Here is a 15637-nt window from a genome sequence, read left to right as displayed (position 1 = left end):
TGTGTTCATCTGGAACAAATCAGACCAGAATGGGATTTCTCATTGGCCAAAACTGGGTCATGTGTTCGTGGCTGTGGTCAGTCTCCTCAGAGCCAGATGGACTGAGGTGGGGAAGGGGTGACCCTCTAAAGAAAACTAGGGGAATTGTTACCAACTGAAGGAGGACTGCCTGCTGGGCAGGCCACCACCAAGGCCCAGGACCTCATCGGCCCCTCCCGCCGTGTCCGTGTCATGCCACGTGTGATTATACACCATGTCCTCTGCTGGGCTGGGACCTCTCATCCTGTCTCCCGGCGCAGATGCAGTTTTGCACCCTGTTCATAATAGCCACTTGTGGAAACAATCCCTCAAGCAAACACAGCCTGGGCAGGGGTGAGGGTTGGCAAGCGCGGCCTTTGTGGCTTTCACCTCCTCTTCCACGGAGCCAGCCTGGAGGCAAACGGGAGAACACCCCCGCCCGCCCCCATGGAGAGCCCAAAATGCACCGCCTGGTTCACAAGTCTCCGTGTGCTCGAACATCTGCTGTCCATGGAACACCCATGAGCCGTGTGTGAGTTTATATGTAAGAGACAAGAATTACCAGGAAGGAATGGGTCCAGCCTTCAGCGTGTATTTTAACAGGGTGGATTTTGTGATATGTGAGGTATATTTTAATAAAACTACTATTTTTTTAAAGGAACACCAGGTCTTCTACGGCATGATTCCACTTACATGAAATTCTAAAATGGGCAAAAGTAGCCTATGGTGATAGCAGCCAGGATAGTAGTTATCTTTGGGGGTTCTAGATGGCGGGGCATAGGAAGTCTCTGGTATGTCTTGATCCAGTGGTTAGTATGTGATATAATGTGTAAAACTCCATTCAGCTGTGGACTTCAGACACGCATGCCTTAAAGCATGCAAGTTATACTTCAGTGAGGAGTAACCCCCCCCCCCAAAATTCTAGGTGTTTTTAAGCGGAGAAAAGAAACCAATCCATAGTAGCTCAGAGCACAGTTTTTAACTTAAGACCATTGCATTGGGTTCTAAATCTGACTCTACTACTTACCAGCTGTGACTAGTATGTAGAACAAATTACTTAACCTCTCTGTGCCTCAGTTTCTCCACCTGAAAAATAAGGCTAACACTAGTACCCTCATGATGACTGCTACAACAGTTGAATTGAGTTAATCCTCACCCTCAGAACAGTGGTTGGCACATAGTAAGTAACTCAATAAACGTTAGTTTAGTGTTACTGATGTGGGCTAAGCATGGTGTTATTGCTGTGGACAGAGATAAAAGACACACCCCTATCATCCAATGGAGTGCACCAAGCAGACAAGAAAGCAGTTGTAAGCCTGAAACGTAGGAGTTTGTAGGAAGATCTCCCAAATTCAGCCTTCAGGGAGTTGGGGAACTCTGAGTAGAAGGAAGATGTGTATGCAAAGGCACTGGGGTGAGGAGTGGTTCAGTAGGTTGGCACACCCCCCAGCAGCATACACAGCAGACGAGGCCAGAGGGCAGGAAGAGAGCAGTCAGAAAGCTCTCAGCCACACCACGGAGTTGGGATTTCCTCCTGAAGCCCAAGGGGAGACACTGAAGGACTGAGTGGGAAGAGTCACGGGCAGATCTGCTTTTGAGAAGGATCATGCTGGTCACCCATAGGGAATCCCCTGAATGGGAGTCAGAGACGGAGGCCACTTGAGCCGTTTCTGTGTCTCAAGACATGTGCTGCAATTTGCACACTTCTGTTTCCTTCCATCTGGATTGCTGGTCTCCTGCCCTGGACCATGAGAATCCTGAAAGCAGGGAGCCTGTGTCTTAGTCCCATCCTTGTATCCGGCACAGCCGTGCTCCCTGACATTGTTGAATGAACACTGAGTGCAGGCCCATGCTTCTGCCCCCAGTTAACATGCGGGGCATGGCGAGGCGCTACTCCTGGGACTCAGACGGAGTCAAGGAGCCCGGAGGTGGGGGCTGTGTCAGGGCTTCAGCAGAAGCAGATGGGGACACTCAGAGACACAGGGTCCCCAAGCTTCTGGCTCAAGCAACGAGGGAGGGGTGTGGCCCCATCTACTCCTAGGGGCAATGAAGGCTTTGGTTGGAGACCTGTGAGATGTCTGGTAGGGTTGTGTCCAAATGTTCCTGGAAAAACAGATCAGTAACTCAGAGGCGTGCTTTGAGGAGGGCACGGTGATTTCAAACTATTTGCACACTGGAGAAGCGTGATGCCCACTCAGTGAGAACTATCGTGGCCCCGGGTTGGGGCAGGGTGCTACGCCATGCATTGCTGGACTGAAAGTCTGGGAGTCGTTAGGGAGGCAGGGAGGGCTCGGGGCTGCAGCTCTTTACAGACAGCACAGAAACATTTCAATCTTTTAACCTCCGGGAGGACTGGCCCTGAGCAAGCCCGGAGCTCTCCGCACCAGGCGACAGGCTGAGCTGCACCCTCTCCCCCGTGACTTCAAGCCACCATCACAGCCACCCCGTGAGGGGTCTGCACCCTGGTCGCCGGCACCAAGCGCCTTGCCCTACGTGCTGACAGCCCTTCCTGGGGAATCAGCTGTGGGCTCTGATCCTCACACTGGGCCTGTCGGTACCTCAAGGGGCAGGGAACCCGGTGACCCCAAGGTCTCTGTCATGCATCGAGGCCTTCCCACGGCCTCGGCAAAACTGTTCTAACCACCCTGCAGAACCGAGGCAGAACTGGCCAATCCCCCCATACCTCCTTAGACCTGATTATAGCTCCTGTAGTTTCCGGGGACAGCTGCGAGCTCGTCAGCCCCAGGACGGTGCTCTGTCTGGCCATGGGCTCAGCTGTGTTCACTGGGTGAAGGAACGAGCAGACACATGAACAAGGCTGATTGATCTGTGACTGTTACCTGGGGTAAGATCGACCCCTAACGGCCCCACCACGGCAGGAGTATGTGAATTCATAATGCATTTTTTCTTCTCACCATCTGAATTTAACTTATTTCTCTAACCCTTAGTAGAGATTTTGTGTTATAATATTAAATGACAATCTATTTGGGGCACCTGGAACGCTCAGTCATTGGGCGTCCAACTTTTGATTTCAGCTCAGGTCAGGATTTCAGGGTCACGGGATGGAGCCCTACATCAGGCTTTACGCTCAGCACAGTCGGCTTGTCCTTCTCTGTTCCTCCCCCTCCTTGTGCTCTCGCTCAAATAAATAAAATCTTTAAAAATAAATAAATACATGACTATCTATTAAATCACTGTATAGTCTGAGATTAAAGACTACACAAATGGTGTCAAGAGGAAGGTCTCAAGACAAATGCCTGATACAACCAACCAACCTGAAAAGAAACCAGAATCTCATTTTCTCCATGCTTGGAAGTTTAGGCCATCCAGCACCCTCCACAATGGAGGGCCAAACTGGTTCCTAAACTAGTTTTTTCTATCAACTCTTCTACTTTAAAATAAAATTACAAATTATTTCTAACACCAATAAAGGGCCCATCCTGATTTGCAAACTACTTTGAAAAAACATCAGCTAGGAGTTGTGACACCTTACGGATGCTGCCTCAGGGATCCAGAATGACATATACAGAGTTCAGGGATGAGGGGCCCCTCTTGGAGGGCAGGAGACCAGGTTCATGCAGGTCCTCCTCCCCCTCTACACCCTGGATGGGAGAGAAGAGCTCCTGCAGCCTAAGGCTCTGGAACAGGGCAACAGGGGCCCTGCCCTCGTAGTGGTGGAAGGTGGAGTTTGCTGTCACAGCAAAGAGCAAGATGGGTTCAAACCTCAGCCCTGCCTCTTCCTAGCTAATAATGATCTCCCGTGATGCCTGCCAGCCTGCTGGCCCTCTAACACAGGGAATGATGCCGCCCGCCTAGCTCCGGGGAATGTTAGGAAGATACAGGGGCCTATTCAATGCTTAGCACAAGGCAAAGCACACAGGGACTAACAAACAGTATCTGAAATCACTTTTCCCAAGGAAAATGGAGGCTGAAGGTCACAAAGATGGTCTAAGACCAAAGTTCTCAAGTGGGGCTGCACTTTGCAACCCGCAGGGAGCCAGCCCTCTCCATTCACGGAATTGAGACCCCTGGGGGCAGGCCCAGGGATTGCTTCAAGTGCCCAGGGATTCTAGAGTTAGTGGAGGTGGAGACCCTCTACAGACTAAGAGTTGGAGTCAGGCGAGGACCTGTAACAACAATCAAAAATCTGTCCCCAGGCCTAAAAGTGGGGCCATCTTGGTTGTAGAATTGAAACGAAGTCTTAAAATTGATAACTTCCCAATCTTTCTAATCAACAAAATACATCACAATTGCTAAATTCTCAGAAAGCAACCACTCTAGAAAAGTCGTAACAAAGCTCGTGTTTATTAAGAATTAAAAATACTGTAAATAAGCCATACAGTTCATTTCACAGTAAACTAAACAAATCTTTTTTTTTCTCTTTTCTTTTTTTTCTTTTTTTCTTCTTTTTTGAAGGGCAAGACAGCCATTAAAGAACAGTACAGCTGGAAGGAAAACAGCAAAAAACTACAGAAAATGCACACATTCCTCCTCACTGACAGATGGGGGTCTGCTCTGACAGCAGACCTCTTCAAGGACATCATGGTAAAATAAAAATACTTGGCCTCCATTCTCTGGGGGAGACAGCCCATGCCTCTGTGGACAGCTCTCATAACACATTTCTGAAAAGAAGCCAAGGAGTCCCCTTGCTGAGATTCTAAACCTATGTATCATCTGGGGGCCCTACACAGGTCGGCCACAGGGGTCTCTGTGTGGTGGTGTGCCTTCACATTCAGAACCATCTGGATTCTTTGCATAGTTACCTTTGAGATCACAGGATGATCCAGAAATGGAAAAGACACCATCCCACACCACGGGAAGTGACCATCAAGTCAAGCAGCTGGTTCTTTCTGATTAAAATCCAAGGGGCTTGTTCCCCTCCTAAAGCAGAGCTGACACTTGGGAGTTTTAACCAGTTTAAAGTGGAAGACAAGAAGTGAGTGACAGCTCATGAAAACTTTGGCCGGAAGTATTTTTAAAAAGTAAAATTAATTTTCTTTAAAGAGAATTAAAAAGAAAAGTGCCTACCCCCCCACCGCACTTTTTTTTTTTTTTAACTTGAAATCAGCCAGCCAGGCAAGGTTTTCTGAGGTTATCGTTAATCTGCTTCTGTTAATCCTCAGTTGAAGCCATTCTTCTCTTGACACTAGAGACATCCTTCCTAAAAGATACCTCTGATTTGCACGGGCCAGGCCTCGAGGAAAACCACCCAACACAGAAGCAGAAAACTTGAGAAATCAATGATGTGTGGTAATCATCATAAATAAACTGGGCACAAAACTAAAATGCCTTGGTGCTCGGGGAGCAGGTGTCACCGCTTTTTAAGAGGGGCCAAGAACGTGGAGGGTAGGGTGCATGGGAGAAAACAACACATTTTTTTGGTCATGAGACACTGGACTTTAAATCTGCACCCTGCACACATGATTCATTCAGACTTTTTCATGAATCTTTTCCACTTTCAAAAACAACCTATCCAGGTCATTTCTCAGGTCATCTAGCAAGCCCTTAGCTGATTCCAGGTTGTTCTCGTTGGTTTCTATTTTCACTGAGTAGGCAACCAAACTGTCCACAGCAGTCCTGAGCATCCTCAAGTCCGACTCCACTTGGCTGACTGAGGCTTTGAGGTTGTCTAGAGAAGAGAGTCTGTCCAGGAAGTCCTGAGGCAAGGGGGCCGCCCGGGCCGGGTCCTGACCCAGCAGCGTCTGCACCTGCTCTTGCACCTTCTGGAGAGCCTCCACAGTGCTGGGGAGCTCACCCACACTTCTCTTCAGCTCCTCCACGTCACTGTAGAGCGAGAGCTGGGCCTCCCCCAGGCTCCTCACCGTGCTGGCCAGGCCACCTGTGTCGGCCTCCAAGGGGCCCAGGCCGGTCACATGCTCCTGCAGGGTAGCCAGGCGCCGCTCCTGCTCCTCGCTCTTCGCCAGCAGGGTCTCCAGGTTTTCGCTGTGGCGTGCACAGGCCGTCTGCACAGCGTCTACCCCATCTTCCACAGTCTGGAGCCTGGAGTCCAATCCCTGACTCTTCTCCTGGAGTGCCTCTAAAGACTCTAAGTTTTTATAAGCCCCATCTTCTTCCGGCCTCAGGGCCTCAGTTTCCAGGTGGTGCAGCTCCTCCTTGAGTTTCCTGATCTCCTCAGGAAGGCGGGAGGTGACCTCCTCCGACTGGAGAAGCTTCTCTGTGAGGGCCTGCAAGGTGAGGTGCTCCGAATTGGCCGCCTCCTTGAACTTCTGCTGCTCCTGCTTGAGGCTCACCAGCTCCTTGACTTCAGTGTAGACGTCAGACTCCAAGGTCTGGAGGCTGCTTCTTAGGGCCTCGATGTCCTTTTCTCTGGACTTCACAGACAACTGTGTTTCCTTCACAACTTCCTTCAAAGCTTTCAAATCTTGCTTGTACCCCTCGGAGTCTTCCAGAGAGGCAACCTTCGCCTTCACATCGTTGATGTCCTTCTGGCTCCTCTTCTGGACCTCGGTGAAGATGGCAATGTTGTCATTGATGGACTTGGTAAGTTCTGTCAGCCTTTCCTCCACCGTGTTCTCCAGAGATGTGAAGTCCCGCTCCCGGGCATCCTTCACCACATGGATGCCATCAGAGAGGTCTTTGAGAATCTCGTTCTGGAGCTTCTGCAGAACTTCACTGATCCGGTTAATCTCACTCTCCCCTTGCTTCACAGCTTTCTCCGTGAGGTCTTGTTTATGCTGGGAGCTTCTCAAGATGGACTCAAAAGTCCCAAATGTGGCTTGAAGAGACTGCACCTGTAACCAAAATCCACACGTTAACTGCTGAGACAAGCTGATGAGTTTTATGCAATATGGCTATATTTTTTTGCCTGCCCAGCTTCCAGGTCCCTCTTCTGGAACAGAACAATAATTGTCTTTGGAGAACCACATACAGTCCATGCACTTTGGGGGGGGGGGGGGGAAACCAACCTAAAGGCTCTTTCCAAGCGCTTCAGGAGTCCTCTCTCCCGAAGCCACAGTGATCAGCCCAGGGATGGGCATATGGCCTAGGGCCGGCCAGTCAATTCCAAGATTCCTGTTAAAACGACTGGTAAAGAAAACTTTTTTCTACTGGGATTGCCAGCTATAGGATGAGGGAAGCCCGGAGAGGCTCAGACTGGCACATGAACACCAGACTACGAATCAAGCCAGCCCAGAGGGCAATCTGAGAGAGGCAAGACCAGATCCTAAAGACACGACCTCCATCTCTGGACACAGCTGTACCTGAAGGAATTTGCTCTTGAACTTTTTTGTTTCAGCCAGTATGCTCTTGTTCTCCCTCCCTCCCTCTCTCCCCCTCCTTCCCTCTAAGCCAGTTAGGCTGTGTTTCTAGCTCTTGCAACTGAAAGTCTTACAACTTTTTACAGGAAGAAAGCTGAGGCACATGGGAGACTGGCCTAAGAGGTAAGAGCAAGGGTCAAGTGTCTGGCTTGCCCCTTCTAGCTGTATGGCCCCAACCAAGTCACCCGAAAATATGACTGTGGACCAGATGTTCCCTTAGCATTCTCTGGCTTTGTGAGCACATTATGATCCTGTTTGCCATGACACACTCATTCTAAATACACTCTCCCCTAACCAAGGTCTGACCTGGGAAACTCTCCAGGTGCTGGTTTGATGTGCCAAGCCTGACAGGCCGATGACTATTGGCACGCAGAGCTACCTAAAATGCTTTCTTGAAAAAAAAGGAAAAAACAAACAAACAAAAAAGATTCTGAATCTCTCAAGTCTCCAGTTCTAACCACCAATTCACAGGAACATGCAAGAGAAAAATACACCATGAGCGTGCAATCAGCCACACTCACAATGTGGGAAGTTCTACATGACAAATAACCAGGATCTTCAATAGTTAAATGGCATTTTTAAAGAGGGAAAGACAGGAAACTATTACACATTAAAAGAGATTTGTCAACCAAATAAGTAATGTGTGGACTTACATGGATCCTGACTCAAACAAAGCAACTATAAAGAGATATTTTTTAAGGGGTCAGGGAAATCTGATTTTGAACTAGGTGTTAGATGAGAATCAAGCATTACCATTAACTTTGTTGGATTAACTATATTGTGTTTTGCCAAAAGGAAAGGGAAAAGAAGGAGCTCCTATTTGTTAGAAATAAATCCTGAATACTTTGGGTGAACTAATGCATCAGTCAAAATTTGATCCTGGTTCGATATCCACTGGGTCTGCAAGGGCAACACCAGCCCTCCAAAGGGCCTGGACCTGCACCATCAGCGTTTCTGTAGGCCTGCGCCCACTGTTGCCTGCTGATTCTCCTGACTGAGGACAGGCCATCCTCTCTGCCCAGGCTGCAGCCATTCGGCACACCTGGACCATTTCCCAACACCCAGAGCTCTGAGAACAAGAGAGACCAGGTGGACACCCAAAAGGGGTGGAAGAGAAGGCTTCGGAGTCACACTGCTCTGACTCCAGCCCCAAAAGAACAAAACAAAATGGGAGGGAAGAGGTGGTAATGGAATGAAACTAGAAAAAAAAAAAAAAGCATTATTGAAACTGGGGTTCATTATATTGATCTCTTCTGTTTACACATGAATACTTCCATGGCAAGAAGTAAAAAAACAAAATAGCATGAGCTCTGGAACCAGACTGCCTACGTTTGAATCTTGGCTTGGACACTTCCTAGCTATGAGATCTTCGGCAAGTTACCCAGCACATCTGTGCCCTGGTTGCCTCTGCTGCAGGATGGGAACAAAAACAGCATCTGACCCCTAGGCATATCTTGCAAGCATTAAGGGAGCAAATATATCTAAAGCTTTAATTGTGCCTGACAGATAGTGAATGATCAACCAAGGGCAGCTATAGTCTTCATTATTGTTTAATCTTTCTTCTGGGAGTACCTCAGAAGTCAGGAGATTCTGAGACCACCCTTACTTAGCCCAGTGCCAAAGGGAAAAGCTACAGAAACCACAAAAGGATGCCTGGACTCTAGTTCCAGCCCCAGTTATAACCAGCTCTGTGAGCACAAATAAGTCACTCACTTTCCAGGTCCCAACTCTTCGTCTATTAACAAATAGGTTTCTAAAGTCCCTTTTGGTTTCCAATAGTCTTGTGATTTTAAGACACATAAGAATTAGGTTTTCTAATTCCAAAATACTAGACAAGTTCCCTGTTCAACGAAATATTACTGGAGTCATAAAGGATAATTTGAAAGGGACCAAGGAGAGCTCACCTCCAAAACTAAGTTATTCAATCACAGCACCTGTCTGTCTGCAATCACTCAGAAGAGAGGCACAAATGGGTAAGCACAGTACCTGCAACATGGCATTCATTCAGTGTTTTCTGAATGAAATCAGGAATTGATTAATAGCGCAAAACCTGACGAAGACTGAACTGGTCCATTTCCCCTCTGATCTCTGTCGCCCAACCTGGGCTGGCTCTTTGCAAATGGCCAGGAAGAGGACTTGATCCAAAATTATGGATGAAACCAAACACACCAACCCCCAACACTGTGAAAAGAACATAGAAATCACCCCCCTACTGATGGTGCTGTGAGCTGCTCATCTTTACATGCAAAGACCTCATTATAATCAATATGCAATGGATGCATCTGTTACCCCAACATATGTGGGGTGCCCACTAAATGGTGAGCAACACACCGGAGAAAAATAATGGCTAGAACAGATCCCCACACTTTGAGGAGCTCATAGCACGGGGGAGATAGTGGTGGCTGACGTTCAACAGGCCACTTCCTGTACAGTAAAAAATATACAAAGTACTTCAGAGACATCATCTCATTACAGCCTCGCAATAACCTCACGAGTTGGTGGCTCCCACTGATTTCCAATTTACAAATCTGAAGACTGGTAAATAGTCATGTTGAGCATCAAAATCCTAGAACGTATGACGTCACACCCTGTGCTCTTAACCTCTAGTGGGGGAGCTGGAGCAGAGGCATGTTCAAAGTGCACTGAGTGCCTGGACGTGATGCTGCTACACCAGGAGTCCCGACTCCTCCAGAGCTGAGATGAAAAAAACAAAGAAATGCAACCAGAGAACTCCCTCTTCCACAAAAAGCTGCTCATCTCATTCAACTGTCCCTCCTGGGCCTAAGCCTACTCCTATCACATTACGCTACCCTGGATCTGCCAGGCCAACATGGGCCCTTCACAGCCTCAAGTGAACTGCCAACATTTTCTGAAGCCCGCACCCATTGTGCCCACTGAATATTCCATGTGAGGAATATGCCCAGGCTGCGGTCATTCAGCAGACCTGGGCCTTTCCCAACACGGAGAGCATCTGCAGAATGAGACCAGGTGAGCACCCAGGGGAGTAGAGTGCTTCAAGTCACACTGCTTTGACTCCAATCCCAGTTCCCCAACTTAGGGTCTGTGTGTGACCCTCAACGAGTAGCACACCTGCTCCAGGCCCAGCTGGCCCACCTGTGAAACTGTGCTACTAAATGGGACATGCCTGCAGGTGGCTGGAAGCACTTACTAGAATGCCTAGACCATAAAGAGTACTAATTATGAATCATATTATAAGTATACGTTCCTGCTAAGAACCAAACCCCACCCCTCACCTAACATCATACAGAGTTAAAAAGGGGCTCCAACTGAGGCTGTTAGAGGAGCCATCACTCTTCAAAGCAAAATAACGTACTTACCGGCCACCTCAGAGGTGTAGACAAAAGTGGCCACACACAATGACAAACCTTAATACTGTTTTGGGCACATTCTGAGTTCCACGTCACTGAACTAAGCTTTAATGAAACACCTACCATGAATCTGGCGGGGCATGGGCAAGATAACAAAATGAACAGACAAATGGTTAGGAGTGTTCTAGGAGCTAACTGCAGTATGAACCCTAGCCCTGCCCCTTACTAGCTGTGGAACCTTGCAGTGACTCTGCCTCCGCGTGTCTCACTCCCCTTGTCTGCAAGAGGAGGATCTACTAGTGCTCACCTCTCAGGGCTGTTGTGAGTCAAAAAAGATGAGTACAGAGTAAATACGAGGTCTTATGTAACATCTTGATTACACTGCTAAAGGTCAGGGCAGCCGGGTGGCTCAGCAGTTTAGTGCCGCCTTCAGCCCAGGGTGTGATTCTGGAGACCCGGGATCGAGTCCCACGTCAGGCTCCCTGCATGGAGCCTGCTTCTCCCTCTGCCTGTGTCTCTGCCTCTCTCTCTGTGTCTCTCATGAATGAATAAATAATAAAATAAAGTCTTTAAATAAAAAAATAAATAAAAAGAGAGATCACTATTTCAACAGTTGACAGCCAGGTGGATCCTTAAAAATCTGGATGGAGCCCTCCCCTCGCTGTGCTGATAGGAAAAGTGAGCCCAAAGCAGAATGTAACATGCACCTGGCTTTGATAGAGAAGAGGCAGGAGCCAGGAAGAAGGGAGAAGCAAGGGAGAAGCAGAGAGAATAAAGCCCTAATTTCTTCAACCTGATATTCAAGACCTCCCCCATCGGGGCCTCAACTTCAATCTCCTGGCTCGCTACTTTCTAAACGTTACTTGGCTACAGGCAGGGCAGTCAGTCACCTGCTGTCCCTTCAACATACTCGACAGCCTCCCTCGCTTTGTGTCCACTCCCTCTCTCAACAGTTACTGACCATCAGCTAGGTCTAGACTGGCACTGGGCCACTGGGATACAGGCCTAAGCCACATCTCTCTTCTGAACTCACACAGTAGTGACCCTTACCTGAAACCTACTTATGTGCTGTTCTGCAAACAGGATTTGCACCTTTTACACCTCTGAACCTCCCCACCACCACCACCACCACGGGGCCAACATGGAGCCATATCACTATCAGAAGTACTGTGATTGATTGGTAACTGGGTGGATGAAAGATGGGAAACGAGAGGCTAGTGGTTATATACTCCAGCAGTCTGTCTACTTCTTAAGAATGATTTAGCATCAGGACAGGCAAAGCAGCAGTGCCTACTCAATTCCCTTCGAAAAGCCACCTCCCTTGGCCTGCAGCACAGAGCAGGCTGACTCATTCCAGTTGCTCTGCCAGTCTTAAGAGGAAATTCCTAGTCCTGCACACTCCACAAAAGTCGATAGAAACTTGGCAGGGCAGGCAGCATGCTGGGAAAAGGAGGCAGCAGTTCCGGGCTCAGAAGTGGTGGCGGGATTTTTTGTTTCTATCATACAACCAAGTTTCATTGAGCAATAATATTAGTGGAGGCCGGAGGAGGAGTGGTGAGAGTGAAGGGGCTGCACTTGGTGTGGAAAAAAACAGACAGGGTGGAATTGAAGAGGCTCTGGGGAAAGCTGGGTCCATCCATACCTGAGAGGGGCCTCTGGGGACCCCAAACCTGGCAGCGGCCTAGACAGTCTCACCAGCCAGGGTCTTTATCAATTCACTTAATCTCTGTAAACCTCAATCTTCTGGCCTGGAAAATGGGAGTCAAAGCTGCTACTACCGCTCCCTCCCCACCAGGGTTGCTGTGATGATTAGATAGTGAGTAAGCCCTCTTCACATCCTGCAAATGTGCCTGCCTTGTGGTATGACTCACCAGTACCCTCCAGTATTTGGGGCCTTTCCTCTAGAGCTGGTACATTACTTCAGAGGCCCACGTGGGGACACTGGTCCACTAGCAGACAAGCGGCCAGAAGCTAGGTAATATTTCATTTGAACTTCGCGAATGAGCATGATTACTTGCTTTTCCTTCTCGGGCATCGGGATCTACTAAAGCGTAGCTCAGGGGTCTCCCCCGGGGCAGCCCAGGTGCGGCCTGGCCTGGCCTCGCCCAGGCTTCCAGGGATGCGCGGAGGTTCCTTCCGACCTCCTTTTCACCCAACGCTGCCCATTCGGCGGTTCCTAACCCAAAAAGAATGGGCTCCCAGAGCCGGGCGGCTTCCTTACAGGCCACCGCTAATGCCCTGTGACAGGCCCTCGGCCCACCCTGGCCGGCGGGCCCGGCCATCCTCGCGGCGGCCCAGCCCCGGGGCCGGTCCTCCGCGGCCATTAACAAAGGGGGACGGTCCGGGAGCCGCCGGGCCCCGGGGGCTCCGGGCGCGGGTCGGGGCCGGGCCGGGGCTGCGGGGCCGCGGGGCCGCGGGCGGGGGAGCCGGGGGACCCACCTTCTGCTCGACGCCCTGCAAGCCCTGGCCCAGCTCCTCCCTCTGCCGGGAGAAGAGCTGGTGGCCGTGCCGGACCTGCTGGACCTCCTCCAGGACGTGGTGGACGCACCAGCCGGAGAAGCCGGCCGCCGCCGCCAGGGCGAGGTAGAAGAGAAAGTTGAGCGCGCGGCCGAGCCTGCGCGAGCAGGACGCCGAGGAGGCGGCGGCGGCGGCGGCGGCGGCGGCGGCGGAGGAGGAGGACTTGCCGCCGCGGTGGCCGCCCTTGCCGTGCGCCTGGTTCTGCGGATGCTGCTGCGGCGGCGGCTGCTGCGGCGGGTGCGGCGCGGACGGCGGCGGCTGCTGCTGCTGCTGCTGCTGCTGCGGCGGCGCCGGCGGCGGCTTCCTCGCCACGTCATCCGCGCCGCCCGACGGGTGGGCGCCCTTCTCCGCGGGGCTCGCGGCGCCGTGGCCGCCCTTGGGGCCCCTTTGTTTGGCCGAGGGCATGGCGGGCGCGGCGGCGGGTGAGCGGCGGGCTGCGAGGCGAGCGAGCGGGGCACGCGGCCCGGGAACTTCCTCGGGCTCCCGCGGGGCTGGGCGAGCGGCACGCGGGCGCTGCCGGCGTCGGAGCGGCCGAGAGAGCGGGCGAGCGGCGGGCGGCGAGGAAGGAGGCCGGACCAGGGAGGAAGGAGGAGGGGGCCTGCCGCCGCCGCCGCCGCCGCCGCCGCCGCGCCGACCCCGCCTCCCGGGAAGGGCGGCCGGAGACCGAGCGGGGAGGACCTGCCACGCACGCGGGGGCCGCCGGGCCCCTCCCCTGCCGCCGCGACCCGGAGGAGGGGGGCGGGCGCCGCGGGCTCCACGCGGACCGGCTGGGGGCGTCCCAGGCTGGTCGACGCGGCCGGGGGAGGGGGCGCCGAGGGGAGGGCGGCGGCCGGGGGCGGGCTGAGGCGGCGGGGGAGGGGGGAAGGGGGGGAGGGCGTCCCAGCGGGGCCGCGAGGGGGAGGGGGGGTGTCCCGGGGGGGAGGGGGGTGTCCCAGCGGGGGCCGCGGGGCCTAGAGGGGGGGTGTCCCAGCGGGGGCCGCAGGGCCTGGGGGCGGGGATGGGGGTGTCCCAGCGGGGGGGGTGTCCCAGCGGGGGCCGCGGGGCCTGGGGGCGGGGATGGGGGTGTCCCAGCGGGGGCCGCGGGGCCTAGAGGGGGGGTGTCCCAGCGGGGGCCGCGGGGCCTGGGGGCGGGGAAGGGGGGTGTCCCAGCGGGGGCCGCGGGGCCTGGGGGCGGGGATGGGGGTGTCCCAGCGGGGGGGGTGTCCCAGCGGGGGCCGCGGGGCCTGGGGGCGGGGATGGGGGTGTCCCAGCGGGGGGGGGTGTCCCAGCGGGGGCCGCGGGGCCTGGGGGCGGGGATGGGGGTGTCCCAGCGGGGGGGGTGTCCCAGCGGGGGCCGCGGGGCCTAGAGGCGGGGGGATGGGGGGAGCCGAGTGGAAGGTGGTGGCCGAGTGCGGCCTGAGACAGCTGGGGTGGGGGGGCGGTGGGGGGAGGTTGGGGGAGGGCGTCCCAGCGGGTCCACGGCTCCGAGGTGGCGAGGAGGGTGTCCCAGGGGGATCTACGAGGCAGGGGCAGGCGTCTGAAGTGGCCGAGTGGGAGGGGGCAGGAGGCGCCCGAAGTAGGGAGGGCAGCTGGGCCGGAGGCGAGGTGGCCACGGGGAGGGGCGCAGAGCCGGGTCGGTGGGGGCCGGAGCTGGCGACCGAGCCGGCTACGAGTGGGGGTGGCCGGGCGCCTCTGAGGGCGGAGAGCTGGGGTTGAGCTTTTGCTGTCGGCCAAATTCGAGTCCCCCTCCTCTTGATCTGTTGAGAGAGGGGAGATGGAGGGGCGCCCAAGAGCCCTGCCCCTGGGAGTGGGGTAAGGAGGTGGGAGCCGGACCACGCCCCCATCTTTCCTCCTGGGACTTGGGAAATCCCACCCCACCCCACCCCACCCCCAAGCTGGCCGGAGTTGGGCCCCGACTCTTTCCTGGGGTTTGAAGGCGGAGGCAGACCGAGCTGTGGAGAACTCAGTTGGCTCCGGGAGGCCTGTTGAGGGAGAGTCAGCAAAGATTCTCCGGCTGCGGAAAGTCTATTCAAGGAAACACATTTATTGAGCATCCCACTTAGCCCGGTCAGTCCACTGTCAATGCTGTTTACTTTTTTTTTCTGAAGCTCTTTCAGCTCCACTTTCTCTTTAGGGGCCTTGCAGTCTGGCCCCAGCCCCTCCGGAAGGTCGGTGCTGTGGGCTGGGAGACCTGCGGGGGTCGCAGGGAGAGGGACCCGCATTGGGGTGTCGCCACTACTAGGGTAGAAGGAAACAGATCGCCATGCTCTGCATTTAGCAACTTAAATATGTTCTATGTTCTTCAAACCTCACAAAAACCTTGGAAGGCAGGATTATTTTACCCATTTTACTGGAAGGAACATGAGCCCCACCCCCAACTAATTGGCTCCAGGTCACACAGCTATGACTTGAACCGTGATTGGAGTGGGCAGGAAAGGAGAGAGGGCAGGGAAGCTGAGCAGCTGCTCACTCCCACTAAGGCTAGTTGGTGCCGCACAGGGATTCCAGTGCTTCCCC

General features: G+C 53.3%; 1 protein-coding gene across 1 annotated transcript; it reads right to left on the bottom strand.

Annotated features, from left to right (window-relative positions):
- Positions 1–4304: 4304 nt before the first annotated feature.
- CKAP4 (cytoskeleton associated protein 4) lies at positions 4305–13774 on the bottom strand. Its single transcript, XM_055328965.1, has 2 exons — positions 13064–13774; positions 4305–6770 (listed from the first exon to the last, which is right to left on the bottom strand). The coding sequence occupies exons 1-2, from the start codon at positions 13544–13546 to the stop codon at positions 5448–5450; spliced, it is 1806 nt and encodes a 601-aa protein (XP_055184940.1). The 5' UTR covers positions 13547–13774; the 3' UTR covers positions 4305–5447.
- Positions 13775–15637: the final 1863 nt, after the last annotated feature.

Source organism: Nyctereutes procyonoides, unplaced genomic scaffold, assembly GCF_905146905.1.
Source record: "Nyctereutes procyonoides isolate TBG_1078 unplaced genomic scaffold, NYPRO_anot_genome, whole genome shotgun sequence".
NCBI classification, from domain to species: Eukaryota; Metazoa; Chordata; class Mammalia; order Carnivora; family Canidae; genus Nyctereutes; species Nyctereutes procyonoides.
Note: the sequence above shows the minus strand (reverse complement) of the source record. Positions and strands in the feature narration are given on the sequence as shown.

Excerpts from the sequence above, each read along its gene's own strand:
- CKAP4 (XM_055328965.1), bottom strand. The coding sequence starts at position 13,546 with ATGCCCTCGGCCAAACAAAGGGGCCCCAAGGGCGGCCACGGCGCCGCG. Across the intron at positions 6,771-13,063 it reads TGCAGGGCGTCGAGCAGAAG|GTGCAGTCTCTTCAAGCCAC; the intron begins GTGGGTCCCCCG and ends TTTTGGTTACAG.